Below are 20,245 nucleotides of genomic sequence, written 5' to 3'. Positions count from 1 at the left end.
TAATGAAAATCATAAAATTATGATTTCTCTATCAGTAATTCAATCCTGTCCCCTGGAATAATCAGTGTGATGCTATTCTGAACCTGTTTAGGACTCATGTAAGATGCAACCTGAAGAGAGGCATTAAGGATGAGAGAGAAAGGACACTCATGCCTGGTGAGAGGAAAATACGGAGTTAAAAAACATAGACAAGGCATGTTTAAATAACCAAGCAGACCAAGCTGACTAGGGCAAAGATCTTACAGTTTTATAAATAAGAAATCTGGGTTTGTAAACACATAAGTACTGTATCTCTTCAGCCTGGCAGATTACAGTTTGTGGGGTTGCAGAGAGTTGGACACGACTGAGTGACTGAGTAAGCTAGCAATCAGTATAATGGAACATTATATGTTATGTTCATGAGTTTTAGAAATCTAAAGACTTAAGTTTTGTCCTAAAGAAAAAAAAATTAAGGGAAAGAGAAAGGAAAGCATCCTCAGGAGACTCAATACTTCTGGGTCAAAGTAGACAGAAAATCATTATTTCTGTCAAAATCTGATTATTTCTGTCAAAATCAGTGAGCCTCTGGTGCACTGGCCTGGCTGTTTAAAAACATCTCAAAAGAAACAAAAGACAAAGATTAGAAAGAAAAGTTGTCTTTTTTCATTGATGACATGACGGTCTCCAACATGGATCAGTTAACTACAGCTCACACCTACTGCCTGCTTTGTACAGTCTGTAAACTAAGAACGAGTTTACAATAATAAAAATTCTTGAACAATATCTCATCATGTGTAAAAATTACATGACTTCAAATTTCAGTGACCACAAATAAAGTTTCACTGACACAAGGCCACGCTTGTTTCATGTCTGCATTGTGCAGGGCCATGTTCACGCTACCAAGGCAGAGCTGAGGTGTTCTGATGAAGATCCAAGGGCCCACAAGTCTGAAATATTTATTTTCTTGCTCTTTATAGAGAAGTTGCCCAAGCCCTGTATCTACAATCCTCCCAAATGATCAATTTAGAAATTTCTAGAACCAATAAGTTTATCAAGGTCACAGGAAACAAAGTCAAGGTGAATAAAGGCTGGGGACTGACTGTAAAATGGTCGAAAAGACCTTTTTGTGGTGATGGGATTTTATTCTTTATCTTGATGTGGTAGTGGTTATAGACCGCATACATCTATCAATTTTCAGAACTGTGTAACTTAATGATAAAAGAGTGAATTTATATGAGTTGTAGCTCAGTAAACAGTAGTTGGAAGATTTTGAAAGTTATATTTAAAATCTTTCACTTTATCAACCTAAACAAACACTTGCTTTTTTGCCAGGGGAAAAAACCCCAGTCTTTCATTATACGATGTAACCTCAAAAAATGGAGAACTTGGAACAAATCACTGAAGGGAAAACAGACTAAATCTCAGGTTCTGAGATAAATTTCCCAATCATCTTTTAGAACTTCACAGGACCAAGAAACTCCAGTGCCATCTTGTCACAAGCACAAGTCAACAGCCTCCTAAGCTCACCTCATTTTCATACTGGATTTCTAACATGGCCCGTGAGCTGCCAAGATCCTGCATCACAGACTCCGCTTGTTTCAGCAGCTCCTCTCTGTTCACAGTACGCTGCAAAAGCAAGTACAAATGTGAGGAGATTTTAATAAACACATGGCATTTCTCTCGGTGGGGGGGGAAGGAATCAATTGTTAAAAATTATTTCTTAAAAAAGCACACCTCAAAATGTTTAAGATACAGCTGCAGTGCTACAAACATAAACAACATCCTGCTATCGTGAAGAAATGCTGAGTGTAATTACTATCTTGAGCACATGGGATATTCAGAAAATTCAAGATGGTAAAGGAAGGATCTCTGTAACCTTCTCAAACATCAATGGAATTCAGAGCTGTGGCTCCACAAAGTCTCGCTGGGTACATTTGCTGATGATGGAGAAGTAACATGCAGGTGATAGCTGAGCAGCAGACCGCCTGGCTCTGACCTGCAGAGATCCTACAAGCACTACTGCAAACATCTACTGAGGATTCATGGCGCCAAGAAAGGTACTGACAGACTCCCAAATTCTACCATTGCTTTGTGTTTCAGAATGATAAATGATACGAACAAAGACAGGATTTAAAAAATGTTTTTCTGTTTCACTTCTCATTCCTCCCAATCCCCGCTCTTTAAGGCCATCACTAATGGCTTTCATGGAGCCATTCTGGAGACAGACATTTTTATTACAAAGACAGACTTGAATAAGACTCCTCAGCAAGAAAGAAACAGATGAACACACAAGTCCTGAGGAAAAGGCAGTGCAGCGTGGGAAGTGCAGGACAGGTCTTGGATGGAAACAGCCCAGGGCTATGTGGTTTAGAGCTATCAATGTGAGGCCAGGATTAGAAGCACAAAAAAATGAAGTCAGCAACACAAGGGCTGACTGGCTTAGACACATGAACACATCAGGGATGTGATGTATCTCTTCTGATTGAACTGATTCACCAAGGGAATGATGTGGATTTGATTAATTCTACCTACAGCATAAAGGCATCAGTTATAAAAGGGAGACAGAATTCATAATTTAGAAAGAAAAGAAAGTCTCAATTAAAGAACACAGATGATGTTTTTCTGTTTGGAGACTAAAAGAGAAAAACAATCATAAAAATCATTATAGAAACTGAGGATGGGAGAGGACTCTTACTGGAGTAAAGAAGAATCTCAAGAGATTCTAAGACATTGACAGGAAAATATGGAGAACACATTTGGATAAGAAGAAAACCAAAGACTATGACTAAGGTAGGTCCATGAATCAAGCTCCATGTTAGATCTATGAATCAAGGCAAACTGGAAGTGGTCAAACAGGATATGTCAAGAGTGAACATCAACATTTTGGAACTGGCAAACTAAAATGGACTGGAATGACTAAATTTAACTCAGAAGACCATTACATCTATGACTGTGGGCAAGAATCCCTTAGAAGAAATGGAGTAGCCATCATGGTCAACAAGAGAGTCCGAAATGCAGTACTTGGATGTAATCTCAAAAACAAGAGAATGATCTCTGTTCGTTTCCAAGGCACACCATTCAATATCACAGTAATCCAAGTCTATGTCTCAACCAGTAATGCCGAAGAAGCTGAAGTTGAATGGTTCTATGAAGATCTACAAGACCTTCTAGAACTAACACCCAAAAAAGATGTCCTTTTCATTACAGGGGACTGGAATGCAAAAGTAGGAAGTCAAGAGATACCTGGAGTACGAAGCAGGGAAAAGGCTAACAGTGTTTTCCCAAGAGAACACACTGGTCATAACAAACACCCTCTTCCAGCAACATAGAAGACTCTACATATGTACATCACCAGATGGTCAATATGGAAATCAGACTGACTACATTCTTTGCAGCCAAAGACAGAGAAGCTCTATACAGTCAGCAAAAACAAGACTGGGAACTGACTGTGGCTAAGATCATGAACTCCTTATTACCAAATTTAGACTTAAATTGAAGAAGGTAGGGAAAACCACTAGACTATTCAGGTATGACCTAAATCAAATCCCTTACGATTATACAGCGGACATGACAAATAGATTCAAGGGATTAGATCTGATAGACAGAGTGCCTAAAGAACTATGGTCAGAGGTTCATGGCGTTGTATAGGAGGCAGCGATCAAGATCATCCACAAGCAAACGAAATGCCAAAAAGGCAAAATGGCTGTCTGAGGAGGCCTTACAAATAGCTGAGAAAAGAAAAGAGGTAAAAGGCAAAGGAGAAAAGGAAAGACATACCCATTTGAATGGAGAGTTCCAAAGAATAGCAGGGAGAGATAAGAAAGCCTTCCTCAGTGATCAATGCAAAAAAAATAGAGGAAAACAATAGAATGGGAAAGACTTGAAATCTCTTCAAGAAAATTAGAGATACCAAGGGAACAGTTCATGCAAAGATGGGCACAATAAAGGACAGAAATGGTATGGACCTAACAGAAACAGAAGATATTAAGAAGAGGTGGCAAGAATACACAGAAGAACTATGCAAAAAAGATCTTCATGATCCAGATAACCACAATGGTGTGATCAGTCACCTAGAGCCAGACATCCTGGAATACGAAGTCAAGTGGGCCTTAGGAAGCATCACTACAAACAAAGCTAGTGGAGGCAATGGAATTCCAGTTGAGCTATTTCAAATCCTAAAAGACGATGATGTGAAAGTGCTGCACTCAATATGCCAGCAAATCTGGAAAACTCAGCAGTGGCCATGGGACTGGAAAAAGTCAGTTTTCATTCCAATCCCAAAGAAAGGCAATGCCAAAGAATGTTCAAACTATGCACAGTTGCACTCGTCTCACATGCTAGCAAAGTAAGGCTCAAAATTCTCCAACAGGCTTCAGCAGTACGTGAACCATGAACTTCCAGATGTTCAAGCTGGATTTAGAAAAGGCAGAGGAACCAGAGATCAAATTGACAACATCTGTTGGATCACTGACAAAACAAGAGAGTTCCAGAAAAACATCTACTTCTGCTTTATTGACTACGCCAAAGCCTTGGACTGTGTGGATCACAACAAACTGTAGAAAATGCTTCAAGCGATGGGAATACCCAACCACCTGACGTGCCTCCTGAGAAATCTGTATGCCGGTCAAGAAGCAACAGTTAGAACTGGACATGGAACAACAGACTGCTTCCAAATCAAGAAAAGAGTACATCAAAGCTGTATATTGTTACCCTGCTTATTAAACTGTAGGCAGAGTACATCATGAGACATGCTGGGCTGGATGAAGCACAAGCTGGAATCAAGACTTCTGGGAGAAATATCAATAACCTCAGATATGCAGATGATACCACCCTTATGGCAGAAAGAGCCTCTTGATGAAAGTGAAAGAGGAGAGTGAAATAGCTGGCTTAAAGCTCAACATTCACAGGACTAAGATGATGGCATCCGGTCCCATCACTTCATGGCAAATAGATATGGAACCAGTGACAAACTATTTTGGGGGGCTCCAAAATCACTGCAGGTGGTAACTGCAGCTATGAAATTAAAAGACACTTGCTCCTTGAAAGAAAAGTTATGACCAACCTAGACAGCATATTAAAAAGCAGAGAGAGACATTACTTTGCCAACAAAGGTGTGACTAGTCAAAGCTATGGTTTTTCCAGTAGTCATGTGAGAGCTATACAAAAAGCTGAGTACTGAAGACTTGATGCTTTTGAACTGTGGTGTTAAAGAAGACTCTTGAGAGTCCCGTGGACTGCAAGGAGATCCAACCAGTCCATCCTAAAGGAAATCAGTCATGAATATTCATTGGAAGGACTGACGATAAAGCTGAAACTCCAATACTTTGGCCACCTTAAGCGAAGAACTGACTCACTGGAAAAGACCCTGATGCTGGGAAAGATTGAAGGCAGGAGGGGAAGGGGACAACAGAGGATGAGATGGTTGGATGGCATCACTGACTCAATGGACATGAGTTTGAGTAAGCTCTGGGAACTGGTGACATGACAGGGAGGCCTGGCATGCTGTAGTCCATAGTGTCACAAATAGTTGAACATGACTGAACGACTGAACTCGTCTGTAAACCAACAGGGAGAATTAGATGCATCACACGTGTAGTTTTCCCACTATTTTAAAAGCTCAGTATGACTTAACTTTAAATACTTATGGGAGAAACTTACTTTTTTTCTGTCCAATCTAGGTGCAACTCTGCTATCTTGAGAATCAGACTGGTTGATCTCTGGGTTGGTATCAAGTAATCTTTGCATTGCTCGGTCCCGATCAAATGCAGTTACATAGAAAAGCATTTGCCGGGTATCAAAAGGGAAGAAAAATGGGCTGTAAAAAGATGTGATATAAATTTATTAACAGAATTAGAATCAGAACCCACTTAAAAATCCTATCTTAGAAACAACTTTTGATATGATACAGATTAATAATTACAATGTAATCAATAAAAATGGTCTACTCAAACTAATTTTGAATAATCTTCATAATTCTTGCATGAACTTTCTAAGTGATTTAGTAATAATACATTAAGCAGCCATTCACTATGAAATCTGAAATTCAACCACTAAGATCAAGTCCATCCAAGATCATCTTAAATCTACCCAACAATCTCTTAGTAAATATGTATAACATGATTTGCTCAGTTGCTCAGTCGTGTCTGACTCTTTGCGACCCCATGGACTGTAGCCTACCAGGCTCCTCCATCCATGGGATTTTCCAGGCAAGCATACTGGAGTGGGTTGACATTTCATGATTAGGGAAGGTTAAATTTTAAAATATAATCATCACTTCACCAGCCCACCCCATTTCACCATATACACACAAATAATGGTTTTACTAAACTTATGATTTTCCTCTTAGTTTTGGCATTTGTCAAGTCACTCAAAACTGCCAAAAGGCAGCTGGTGGTTTTTAAAAAAATGAATGCTGCAGTAACATAGGCCTTGCTACCTCCTGATACACGATTTTGGAAGATCTTGACACAGAGCTGCCAAGAGCATTTCTTAGGGCTTCCCTGGTGGCTCAGAGGGTAAAGTGACTGCCTGCAATTCAGGAGACCTGGGTTTGATCCCTGGGTCAGGAAGATCCCCTGGAGAAGGAAATGGCAACCCACTTCAGTATTCTTGCCTGGAAAATCCCATGGACAGAGAAGCCTGGTAGACTACAGTCCATGGAATCGCAAAGAGTTGGACACGACTGAGTGACTTCACTTAAACATTCAGTATCCATCCTGTCCAATATGGAAATTCAGGCAAGGATGTGAAGAATGTGACTAGAAAACTCAATTTTCTTTCATTTTAATTCATCTAAATGTAAATACAGCCACATTTGGCTACGGTTACTGCATTCACCAGTGTAGTCCTATTGTCTCTGAGAATGTAGGTCTGGACCCAAAGAGGCTTGGCAAATCAACCAACTCCATCTTTGGTTTCCAATTTTATGGTGGACAACAGTCGAATCTCTTTGGTCAAATATCCTTTTTTTCTTTCCTATTTCACATATAAAGACACTATCAAGTAGACCCAGGACTGGCCCCAGTTCACCCTGTCTGGCCACTAAAGTGACATCATTATGCTCAACTAACGACTATGCTTTTGTAACAAATTATGTTGTGTTACCGACACAAATGGTAACACTCTCAAGCCCACCAGGACAGAAGTGATTGTCTTACCAGGTTTTTCCTAGTTCAGTGAGCCATGTAGGGATGTTTCCTGTCATGATTACCAAAGGATCTTGAAGCTGCCTATTTGCTTTTGCTGTCAACTTACTGTTAATAAATTCACTAGTTGGGATAATCTCCTTGCACATTGCATTCTGTTAAAAAAAAAAAAAAAAAGAAAGTCTATTATGTAGTAAAACATGAGGATTATGTTTCTGTTCGTCTCCTTTATCCCCAAATACGTACACAGAGTGCTTAGATATCCCCTGCTGGCTTCTAACATACAGCTTCCCGTTGGTATGTCCCAACCCAAACAACAGTTTTTACAATGCATAGCTGAAACATCCCAAACCCCACAGGCCGCTGGCACTAGCTCAGCCATGGACACACTAGCTGATGTTTCAAGCAAGGCCAACTCCCCTTCATTCTTCCCTCCATTATTTTTATGTATTGAAGACAGCATTCAACTTTTGCCTGACCTCATATACATCTTGAATAAATGGACTTTAAGCTAAACGTACCTAAAGATTTAATTACAATAAATTAATGTTCAATTTTTACTTTGTTGCTTGATTTCACAAATTATAGCTAGAGAATAATTTATGAGTCTGCCAAGAGAACTAATCCAAGAACATGGGGTGGGGGCAGGGAGGGAGAAGCTCCGCTGACAAGTAAGTACACTGCAAGTCACTGGGCTGGGATTCCCGCTATTTGGCTGAATCACTGTTTTTCTTTCTAGTACAACAGGAAATTGATCAACCACTAGACAGAAACTACGAGATAACATGTTATGACAATACAACAGGAAAACTTCAAAAGTAGGCAGCATTACTCACATCATACAAGTAATACCAGTATCTACTGACGGCGTGTAAAACTCTTAAAAGAAGAATTACATCTAATGACGGGTCTTCAAAAGTTATATTTTCGGGTGCTGTGGGTATGAGGTAAACTTCTAAAGGATTTGATACGGATGGGCACACTCCATCTAGAGGGCAAAAGTTCAAAGTTAAGTGCTGATCAAAGTTAGAAAGTTATAGCTAATGGAACCAGCATCATCTCTTTGTGCCTAAAACAGTGACCACAAGTGATTAAGGTTTAACGCTCAGTATCTTATTAGTAAGTACTGATAGCTTAAACATTTCTTTCTCCTTATCTTATAGATAAATCATCCAGGCTTAGGAAAATTTCACTTTTCCTCCCATACAAATACACTATAGAGAAAAACTGACTCCTTTGTATTTCCTCTTTACACTAGAAAAACAGTTAACAAGAAAATGGCCATAGAGGAGTAAAGACAAAATATTTACATTCACAGTTATAGATATTTCCTGGATTTTTTAATATCCAGTTTAAAATGACCATATAAAACAAATACTAGCAAGTTTTAAGGACATGACAGAATGTGACAGTTTCAAGTAGGAGCTGAGATTCCTTTGCTGTTAGATCTCACAAATAGCAATTTAAAAAAAAGACTGAGCTGTTATCATTTACTTTTACCAAGCAAAGAAATTAAAAAGTACAACATGATCACTGCATAAAAGGGCAATTTTTTAATATTGAAAACACAGAGACAAATATCTCAAAATAAAGACCATCTTATGTTGAAAAAAAACTTAGTTCTATGAAAAACTAAATTGCTGTGATCACTTATTTCTGTAGACCCGGGAAATTTCAACATCACCAGTGACTGGAAACCCCTGATAGGGAGTGGTCCCCCAGGAAAGCAGCCTATCAGTAAGGCATGGTTACCATCATATTAAAAAAGGGTGGGAAATGAGCAAAATCAGACTGGAAGGAAATACTACAAAGAAAGGTAAGTCAACTGGGAGGTGTCAACTACTTTCGGTAGTCATTTTATATCCTGGCAAAACTTTCTATTGCTTTTTTAACTGTTAGATCATACTATTATAACGAGTAACAATAAAAGCTAAGGGACACCCTGCCAATGACCAGTCTCTTCTTTAGTGAATATGTTCTACTAATGAAATTTGCTTTTGATTTCATGAAAAAGTTTTTCCCAATATTCTCTGAAAATAAGGTTTCACACGGTTCAATTTAAAGCAACCAAGTGTTTGTAGTAATTTACATCTTTATAAATTATACATAAAGCTTTTACTACTAGATATAAAACACTGTTAAAACCTTGAGGGCAGGAAGTCTACTGCCCCACAGCAGTAGCAATCCACTGCCCCGTCGGCATCGCTCACCATTCCACAGCTCATCATGCTTTTTTGCATTTCTAGGGGAAGTTTTTGTTGGAGCTGTCTGGGCTCTTCCTCTTTTACCACCAACACAATCTTTATTACTTTCTTCGTCCTCTCGCACAGGTTTGTACCTAAAGTAATAGAGTGTGAAAACCAAAAGTAGATTTTAAAACTGCAAGTTATTCTTTAAGGCCAAAGTGCAAGCCACAGATACCACAGTTACCAGAACAACTCTCTGAGATCTAGCCACTCTCTCCCTAGTTGTGGATTTGGAGAAATGTCAGTGGGACTGCAAAGACCCCCCGAGACTACCATCCTAGGAGAGGCCAACTCCAAGGGCTGGTTCTGGGAAGAATCACTCTCTTTCAGTAAGTATGCAGACATTCATCAGCAACGTAGGAAACTGCACCCAAATGCGTCTAAGGGATAAAAGGTGCCAAACTTCCTACTACCTACAGGAACATCATCTTATGTTCTTTTCTGACTTATTTAAAGAATTGAAGCTACTAGAAAAGTAGAGACAAGTTATGATTATTTATTGCCCAAACACATTTTCATGTAGATTTAATGAGGAAGCTAACACACACACACACACACACACACACACAAGATGGAACGCTGAAAGTGGCTTTCAATAACAAACTACAGAATTCAGAGTCCATTCTCTCGTTATGCAAGCCAGCCAGTAATAGGAATTCCAAAACACACGAACACTGCTGATGAAAAACCAAAGACATTTTCAGACTTGCCATATCGTATGAGTTTTCGTCCAAATACCAGCTCTTCCTAGAGGATTGCTCTCGTCATCCGTGGACTCCCGTTCATCTTCAGCCTGTATACTGAACTGCCGTACTGCCTGATACACAGTCATGTTATACGGTAGCAAATGCTCTCCGATGTAAAACTGTAGCCTGTGTCTCACATTTCCGGAATTTAAGAACTGAGCAGCCTAAACAGAGCAAAAACAAAATCCTTTTAAGCTATCAGCCTCGAACTTTACACATTAAAACAGGGTGGGAATAGCACCCTACCAGAGATTCGTCTATTTCCTCATCAGAACCATCGTCATCACTGTCTTCGTCATCTTCTCTTACTCTTCCATACCCTAAGGACCCAAGAAGTCTGTTAAATTCCTGGCAATTTTGGGTGGCAAAGAAAAACCTATATATACACTTGTTAAACTAACATACTCCTAGAAAAATATGTATATTACATTTTGATCTAATCATTCCTGGAAAAACATATATATTACCCTTTGATCTACAAAGCAGAAAGATCTAAGGAAACTGTCAGGTACAAAATGTCACATCTATTACATTACATTACAAAATGTCATTTCTATTACACCAGCATAAATTAAGCCATCACCCACCCAGTCATCCAAGCAAGCAGTCAACCCCTAAAAAAATTTAACATTTCTATATACTACATATAAAGCAAGTAATGAGCACACAAGTTCCTGATGCTAGGTTTTGACAAACACAGCAATGAACAGGGAGATAATTTATATATCCCTTAATGTTAATTTCATCCCAAATGTACACATAAACACACAATATACATATATAGAAAGTACCTCTAACTACAAGGTATCTCTCAATAGCCTGCACCAAAGCCAGGGGGTCAATCTTGACAGGTCCACCCTTCCACTGCTTCACATTTGCACAGTCTGGATGTCTTTGTAACTGGCATTTTAACTGATGTGTGTTGAAAAATTTTAAAGCCTGTGATCCTCTGTTGAGAGAGAAGCTCAAGATAATTTGTGAAAAAAAGTTATTCTATTATTTTCAAAATCAGCATACATTAATTAAAATAAAAGCATGATAATACAAACTCTGCATCTTCCTGGGGCACAAAGTAACTATGTAAATAGTACAGCCAGCAATTCCAAGTTACTGGAAAAGACTTATCATAAAACAGGATGTGCACACATGCATATGAGAACATTCAATCAACATTTCACCTCTGTCCCACCATGAACCTATGTGAGCAGAAATACCTCACCACTGAGAATGAATTATTTCCTCAGGATAAAAATTCCTGAACCATTTGAGCGTGCTCATTTCTGCAATATTTTGCCATTACCTACTAAGTCCTATTTATTTAAAAACAAACAATAAACCCTCATTTTTTGCTTTCAAAGATTTCAGCTACAAAATTACTTTAAAAACTAACCTTTACATTTTACTTTGCTACAGTCTTTTGAGTGAAGCAGTTTGACAGCTACATCAGTCTACACCTGGTAATGATATTTAATTACTCATTTCTGAAAAGGTCTGGCAAGAGTAAGATACAGAGGAGTTTGAAATGCAGCTATGAGGTTTGATAAGGCATGCAAATAGGGGTATAAGAAAGAATATTCCATTATATTGATACATACATATGCAAATATACATACTTTACACAAATTCAGATAAAAATGAAAAAATGTTATGGTTTTCTTATGTATGTATTAGAAAATACCCCTTTAGCTCATAAAAATCTTCCAGGACAGTTTAATAATCAAAATTAAATACCACTCTATACATTAAGTTTCAAAGCAGGAAAAAACCTAGACAACACTGATCACTTCATTATTCAATATTGCATAGTTTGCAATATTTGCAAAGTTTTAACTCAGTCAAAACTTTAAATATCTTTAAGACACACCAGACTATGTTTTTTAAAACCAAACTAATTTTTTAAGTTTTCCATGCTGCTAGCCATAATATTCCAGGAAACTTGTAACATTCTGTAAAAACACATCAAGGAATTTAATGTATTCTTTCTATAGTTGAGTCCAGTAAAGCTACTACATTATGGGAAAAAATAAACATTTGTTAAAACCCATTAAAACGCAAAATTATAACCACTTGGGTCACATATGAAATCACATTATTACACAGAATGTAATCATTTTGTCATCTGTCACTACAAACTTCTTGGAGAAAAGCTTTATACATTAAAGTACATCAATTTAAGGAAAACTAAGCCTAAATTTAAGGAAAACTAAGCCTATTGAGACTTGCCAACACAAGTTGGTTTCATATTTTCAAAACATCATATTTAAGATACAGGGTATGTTTTAGGAATAAAAGTTATTTGATTCACGCACTAGAATATTTAATCTCCTCAGTCCTTATAATGAGCGTTCTTTGAGCACCAAGATGTCACCAGACCTCTTGCCACTTTACCTCAACAAAAATATAAAATCAGTGGCAAGGGCCCACCTAGGCAAGGATCCTTACCTGCCTCCTGTCCCATTTCCACTGGGAAAGTCATGCACTTTGACTGGAAATTGTTCCATCTGGCTGAGGCAGTTGTTCATTTTGTGAACTAATGCCAACAAAGGTGCATTACCCACTGGTTCTACTCGTTCAATGGGCTCTTCTCCAGGAAGCTAAAGTTATAAATAAACCAACAGGTTAAGCAAGGCCTCATGAAATAGAACACTCATTAAGAATATTTAATAGGCAGTTTTACAAAAGACTTACTCTATTGTATTTTTTTATGATGGATTTAGCTGGAACAATGGCTTCCAAATAATTTCAATAAACACAATTTTTGTATAGGCACACAATCCCGTATTCACAATTCCTAAGTCCAAAAGGCTTGAAAACACTACTCATTTGGTGGCAAAATCTGACCCAGACAGATACGTGGCTGTTTGAAGTCTTTATTTACATTTTGTAGGAATATTCATATGTTTTGTTGCAAAAATACTTAATGTGTATGGAGTACTATTCAGAATCCACTGGGGATTATCAGATAATAAGTGCTGTACGTACTGTATGGCAAAACTCATGAAACCCATCCAGCCCCAAGGAATTTTCAGTAAGTGATTACAGACTGTACATAATTCTAGCATGGTATAAAACTATATCCAATATTAACTATACAGCTAATGAGTCACAAATAATTACCAATTCTGCTTTAGGTAGTAGAACAAATTAAAATAACGCAAGCAATGTCTGCAAACAATGACCAGAGACGGTGAGTTTGACTGACACACAAGCGAGCTGTCCTTAGCCCTATTACACAGTTGATCCAGAGAATCGCCTTCTGTTAAGCCATTATGAACAAGTAGAATGGTGTTAAGTCACTAGTGTCCAGGTTACTCTTTCACTTTCACTCACTGAGAATGAGGAAAGTAAAGCTGCTCTGTACCTTCTGGTCTTATGATCCACATTATAAATGGTGATCAACCATTCCTCAATGAAATTGTTAGTTCTGTGTCTTATATACAAAACAGAAATATTTACATATACTCTATCTTATGCCTATAGATACATGATGTCTACCATATTTCTATTAAAAAATATACTGAAAACTGCAATATGCTTAAAAACAGATATTCAGAATCAAATACACTCACAACTGTTAGTTGTGTTAGTTGCTCAGACGTGTCCTATGCTTTGTGACCCTATGGACTGTAGCCCACCAGGCTCATCCATCCATGGGATTTTTTAGGACAAGAATACTGGAGTGGGTTGGCATATCCTTCTCCAGGGGATCTTCCTGACCCAGGGATCAAACCTGGGTCCTTCCACATTGCAGGCAGACTCTACCATCTGAGATATCAGGAAGTGAAAGTGAAAGTTGCTCAGTCGTGTCTGACTCTTTGAGACCCCATGGACTACACAGTCCATGGAATTCTCCAGGCCAGAATGAGTGGATTGTCCTTTCCTTCTCCAGCGGATCTTCCCAACCCAGGGATCGAACTCAGGTCTCCCACATTGCAGGTGGATTCTTTACCGTCTGAGCCACCAGGGAAGCCCAAGCTATCAGGGAGGCCCAAACAATTAATGGTCTGTCTTACACAAAAACACAGAATCAAGATACATCAATCAGAGCATAGGCACTTGCTTCACCATTTTCTTGTGTTACTGTTTACCTAATGCATAAAAGACCAAGGAATCCAAATGTGTATAATATCCAAGTTAAAAACTTTACCTCAGTATCTTGACCAAAAACTATTACAAATTACTCCTGGGATGAAAATATCTGCATGAGTAAAAAATGACTCTCAAAATAAGACACACAGGTATGATTATTAGGTAACTTACTGGAGAAGAAAAAAATACATGAAGGAATCTCTTTAATCTGATCTCTCTGCTCACAGCGTCTTTTTCACTTTTAGATGTCAAATAAAGCAACAGTTGCTTCACAAATCCACTGTGTTGGATTTCAAACGATGAAACATCAGACTCTGAGACTATGCTACGGATTTCTACAAGGCACTCAGCTCCACCATCCACCTGAAAGAGATGAAAACAGTATTCACTGATTTAAAGAGTCCGTAATAAATACACAATTCATATTTCCACCAAAGCTACCCGATACTTGAACACTTTTAAAAAAGAAATCAGGGGCAGGTGGTACATACTTGGTAGATCCTTGAAAAACAATACTTTACAAACACACACATTCACAAAATGTTATTATTTCATGACAGAAAACCAGTGTCCATTCTGACATTAAAAAAAAAAAAAAAAAAACTTAGCATTTAACCAATGTAGTTGTATTAAAGAAAAAAAAAAGACAAAAGATGAGAAAGCAAATTGGAGGAACAGAGCTATAATACCAAAATGAAAAGAGTTTAAGGTGTGGCTTTATAGTGCATTTGAAGTCTGAATGAAATAAGACAATTTCTTAGAAAACATGTGCTATTCACACAGCTCAAAGTACATCAAAAATGGAAAAAGAATCAGATGAAACACAAAAGGTTTATGACACCTCTACCCTCTCTGAGCACTCTTAGGGCACAGGTAAAGAGCGGTGAAGGAGGGGCTTCTCCTTCACTTAGGAAACCGTTAGGCTGTAGAGTCCATAGACATTAAAACTGCCTTTTTTTTTTTCCCCTTCATGTAGTGACATGAAATGTATTTTAAGTATTAACTGTGCATTTCTCTAGGTATATCTTGGCCCATTTTCAAACTGAAACTTAAGTGGTTTAATGGGGAATCTGGATTTACTAGTCTATAAACATAAGCTAGTACCTGTAGCTGAAGACAACTGAGAGGAGAGATGTGCCTGAGGGACACTTTTGAAATCTCTCCATTTCTTAAGAGACATGGGAGGCGAGGGAAAGCAAAGTCAAAAATCAGATGTCTAGCACACTTAATGATAAAATGAGGAAGTAAGGAGTCAAGAGACAAGTTAAAGAAACGTCAGCGCCAAAGGTACAGGTCTGGTTAGAAAAGTTGCTCTAAGACAAATGAATCCACGGAAATCTAGAGTCACCAAGGCAAGGAGGAGCCGGATGGAAGAGCCCAGAGAAGCAGCTAGGTGCACTGGCTGCGGTACCTGGAGGTTGAGTTGTTCAGTAGCAGCACAAAGTCTCTGAAGGACATTCAATGCAGGGTTGCTTCCATCCATGTTCTCAGAACTGAAGTAACGCTCTACAAATTTATGTGCCTGCTCTTTAATCCAACCTTTAATTTTTTCTCTGCAAGAAGGAAAAAGATATTAAAAACTCAGTGTACATAGAAAAGTTTTCAATTATAACTTCTGGTCAAAAGCAGATAGCTGCTACATTTAAAATCCTTTTTTGGCCTATGTTAGCTGCTGCTGCTAAGTCGCTTCAGTCGTGTCCGACTCTGTGCGACCCCATAGACGGCAGCCCACCAGGCTTCCCCATCCCTGGGATTCTCCAGGCAAGAACACTGGAGTGGGTTGCCATTTCCTTCTCCAATGCATGAAAGTGAAAAGTGAAAGTGAAGTCGCTCAGTCGTGTCTGACTCTAGCGACCCCATGGACTGCAGCCTACCAGGCTCCTCCGTCCACGGGATTTTCCAGGCAAGAGTACTGGAGTGGGTTGGCCTATGTTTATAGACTAGTAAATCCAGATTCCACATTAAACCACTTAAGTTTCAGTTTGAAAATGGGCTAAGATATACCTAGAGAAATGCACGGTTAATACTTAAAATACATTTCATATCACTACATGAAGACCAAAAAAAGAAAAAAAACCAGTTCTAATGTCTATGGACTCTACAACCTAACAGTTTCCTGTTAACCTGAAAGCAATTTTCCAAGACTGTTTTCTAAGGTATAGACATATCTGCACTGTCCCTTATGTTCTATAGACCAGAAACATGTACCTATTAGGCACATAATAAGCTATGACAACTGAGACCTCACTGTTCAAATAACAAATTCTAATAACTTCAGAAATATATTTGCTTATTTCTACTACCTGAAATTCAGAACCACCCACCAATCAAGGCAATAAACCAAAAAAGAGCTTGTTTTCCCAATGGAATTTGCTTTTTAAAAATTTCTTATTTGCAGAGGAACTAATCCCTGTTGGTATTTACATCCAGAGTCAAACAAAACAAAACAATCCTTGAGGATTTTAAAGGACTGATTTTTTTAAAGCCATAAATTGGTGTGAAATGGTTTAACCGACAGTTTTACATTTCCAAAAAAGGGCTCTGCTCTAATGCAGAAGAGGGCTATTATAAAAGAGCATGTGTGTGTTTGGAAAATACATCAGTTTTCCCTTTTCCAGAACAAAACTAAGGAACAAATTCAAAGGGAAATCTATTTGCTTGGTTTTGAACATAGAAAACTTCCAACTAGACATGTTCAAATTTTAAAATATGAGAAAAATTCAGGCATGGGGCTCAAGAACTGAGAATCTGCTCCATCCTGGACCTATGCGACCTCTGAGCAAAAATTAAAGGCCTGTGTCCATGTTTCCATCTCTATGTAATACGTACACTGACTAGAATACCATGAAGCTTTTCCTAATCTAGGAACAGAAGTAACACAGAATCCCCCCACCTCACCTATTATTGGAGATGGTGTCCTTTGAGGCGGCCCTGGCAAGACCACTAACTCCCGCAGTTCGTGCTGGTTCAATGTTGTTGCTGTTAGACTGTGCGCTTAACCTTCCCCACGTTTTTGGATTCAAGCTTGCCAAGAAAGAAGACTTAGGTGACTGAGTAGTGGTGGGGCTTTTAGCTATGGAGAGAACAATAATTAAATCATTTTAGTGCAAATGATGAAAACCAACAGAATTTTAAGACTTCCACTCAACAGATTAATTAGCTACAAGAACTAAGAACACTGGGAATTCAGCAAACTCAGGCATGATTCAAAGCTGGCAGCAAAAATAAAGTATGTGTCTTTAGCCGCTAGTTCCTTTCCATTCACCTCCCCATGGTTTCATCACAAGTTACCTTGATTGTCTACTTTGTCATCATCTCTCGGAGGTGAATACTTTGGCCTTCTTGATCCTCGTTTTGGCAGTCGTTTTCTCTTTAGAACATCACTTAATCGACTATCACACGGGAAAACATGGGGTAAGTTTAGCAATTATCATGATCTAATACCATCACTCACTTTAAAGCAGGCCAAAATGGCAGAAACAATGTGTTATAAAATACTGTCATAACAGTATTTTCCATTTAGTGATTATTTAATGCCAACTCTGCACCAATGTTCTACAAGTGCACAGACACAGAAATTGATTACTTCAGAAAATACCTAGCTATACAAATACCTTGACTACTGAATTACTAAAAGAAAACCAAATAGACAGAATATCTCATTAATCCTTGTTAAACTCCATTGTTAAATGTAGTACATAAATAAAGTATATAAAACAAATATACAATACAAAGAAAGAACCATGCAATCATAAATCAGAAAAAGAATGTTAAATCTGAGTACCTTTTTTCTTTTCTAATCTAAATGACAGTAAGTAAAATAATAATCACAGCACACTAAAGTTAACATTATCAAAATACTTTCCGATATTACCCAAAGTAATTTCATGGTATGCAATGATAATAATATCCAAAATGAATGAATTTATAAATACTTTTATAAGGAATTCAGTTATCTGTAAACAAATGTAGCAGAGTGATAGTGTAAACAACCTATTTGAATTAGAATATATGAAAGACAACACATATGGCCTTGTGCACTATTTTTTACTGTATTTAACAACTTTAGAAATAGTTTATACTATCATTCGTAGAATAACAAAACTACGTAAGATGGAAAAGATTAAAAAAAGTTATGGTTCAGTTAAATTATAATTCAAGTAAGAAAAATTTTGAAAAAAAATTTAAAGTTTTCCAACATCTGATATGTCTATTGAAAACACTTAATAGCATGATCAATATACTTGACAATCAGGACAAGTGAACTTTCAAAGAATAAACTTAATTCCATTTATACATTTTTATGAACTTCTCATTTAAAACCATATTAGAAGAGAAATGAATCACTTAGAGCGCTGAAAGTCTCTCTCTGAAAGTATTTCTCTTTCCTTAGAAGCATTGACTGTCAGAACGTATAATCAACTCTAGTTCTTTAATTTAAAGTAGCTCAGGAGCACTGCATCTCTGTAAGCTGCACCAACCACTTATGCTAGAGCTCAGGCACCATGCCTATGCTATAGAGTAAAACCCCGCAATGACCTCAGGTTGCCACAGCAGCTGGGGGAGGGAACTGGGCTAGCAAGGAAAGAGAGAGGTGGGCAAGGCTGGGAGAGAAAATGGCAAGACAATTCAACTAGAGAACAGGGAAGGTGGAGGGTCCTTGGTAATACTGCTAGGTCCCAAAACCCTGGACTGTGCCCATTACATAGTACCACTTAAACCCAGCAGCTTCCTAAGATAACACTGGACCAGGAGTCACAGAACTCTCAAAACTCATATATACACCAGGGTGGACAACTGCCACCAGGGGGCACCAAGAGCAGCTAGGATTCTGAGCTTTACAGCTGGTAAGATTAAATTTTTGGACCCCACTTATTAAATATACACTTTACCAAGATCGACTTTTTAGCTTCCATCAAAGGAACAAAAACACTTTTAAGAGTGTGATTTGTTTCAGTACAAAATGATAACCGACATGAGGGCTGGTAACGTTCTCAGCAGCAGAGTACAACAAAGGAATTAAAAAAGAGGTGCAAACAGAGAATTTTCTTAGAATTCTCATTAGCCTTTATTAAGAGCAAAAGTTCCGATATGCCAGTAAAAGACAGATGGGAAATCAGGTTCTTTTCTTATATTCTAAAAATTCCAATTTTTAATATTTTTCACTATATCAATATCTAGATGTCTCAAAGTTGGTAATATATGCTGCAACATAATAAATAATCATTAAGATTATGGTATCAGAAATGAGGCTCAAATCCTTCATCGTTATAGTAAGTTCAAGACATTATGTCAGTCACTTAGCTTCTCTGAGCCTTAGTGCCCTTGTAGGTCAATGTAAATATTAAGTCTCTACTGTGGTTTCTAAACATGGCTCTGTACAGCAGGTTTTCAGTAAGTGTTCAATTTTTTCCCCATTCTCATTATATACCTAACAAAACATACATGAAAAAATGGAAAATGTACACTCTCTGTAGTGCCCTACACCTTTCACTTCCATGGGTGCGACTCAGAGACCAGGGCAGAGTTCCAAGCAAAGAGCACAAGAGTCACTGCAGGACTCTGACTTACCCTTGAGGGCTCAGGTCTAGAGAATCGTCTCTGCTGTGCTGCAAGCTGGGGGACCCCAGGTCAGCCGAGGCATTGGTGGCGGCCGTGGCTGTTCCACTGTTGACCGATGGCGTGGACCCCAAGGATCCGGACCCATTTGTACATGCCTTTGGTGGACTCGTCAACAATGACTCAGATTCTGCTAAGTGTTTTACTTGATGCATTACACCTTTATAGAACAGAGGTTAGAGTGTGTGTTAATCAGGACTACCTCCCCACCATTACAAGATCCCTAAACGCTAATGGTGGTTCACAAGGACTGAATAAAAAGTACGCAAAAACAGGACAATAATTGAGGTGCCAGAGTCTTCAACCTGACTCCAAAAAACAGAAGGAAGTAAATTCAAATTTAAATAAACATATTTATATTGAGGGTGAGATGGTTAGATAGCATCATCAACTCAATGAACATGAATCTGAGCAAACTCTG

At 38.2% G+C, this 20,245-nt stretch overlaps 1 protein-coding gene across 50 annotated transcripts in view; it reads right to left on the bottom strand.

Annotated features, from left to right (window-relative positions):
- TRIP12 (thyroid hormone receptor interactor 12) overlaps positions 1–20,245 on the bottom strand; it is a 151,338-nt gene that overhangs the window by 13,685 nt on the left and 117,408 nt on the right. For 29 of the 50 annotated variants that reach the window (XM_086337098.1, XM_086337219.1, XM_086337228.1 and 26 more), the window contains 14 exons: positions 19,777–19,984; positions 17,497–17,597; positions 17,104–17,278; positions 15,617–15,758; positions 14,377–14,568; positions 12,559–12,710; positions 10,908–11,080; positions 10,363–10,436; positions 10,081–10,280; positions 9,335–9,462; positions 7,961–8,112; positions 7,137–7,279; positions 5,638–5,794; positions 1,507–1,605 (listed from right to left, as the gene is read on the bottom strand). In XM_086337098.1, coding sequence (XP_086193224.1) covers positions 1,507–1,605; positions 5,638–5,794; positions 7,137–7,279; positions 7,961–8,112; positions 9,335–9,462; positions 10,081–10,280; positions 10,363–10,436; positions 10,908–11,080; positions 12,559–12,710; positions 14,377–14,568; positions 15,617–15,758; positions 17,104–17,278; positions 17,497–17,597; positions 19,777–19,984 — 2,096 coding nt within the window. The remainder of the gene's footprint in view (positions 1–1,506; positions 1,606–5,637; positions 5,795–7,136; positions 7,280–7,960; positions 8,113–9,334; positions 9,463–10,080; positions 10,281–10,362; positions 10,437–10,907; positions 11,081–12,558; positions 12,711–14,376; positions 14,569–15,616; positions 15,759–17,103; positions 17,279–17,496; positions 17,598–19,776; positions 19,985–20,245) is intronic. The other 21 variants (XM_086337122.1, XM_086337307.1, XM_086336969.1 and 18 more) reach the window with 1 other exon arrangement.

This window comes from Bos grunniens, chromosome 2 (genome assembly GCF_055505025.1).
Source record: "Bos grunniens cultivar Pamir isolate PY7600 chromosome 2, Bosgru_T2T1.0, whole genome shotgun sequence".
NCBI classification, from domain to species: Eukaryota; Metazoa; Chordata; class Mammalia; order Artiodactyla; family Bovidae; genus Bos; species Bos grunniens.
Note: the sequence above shows the minus strand (reverse complement) of the source record. Positions and strands in the feature narration are given on the sequence as shown.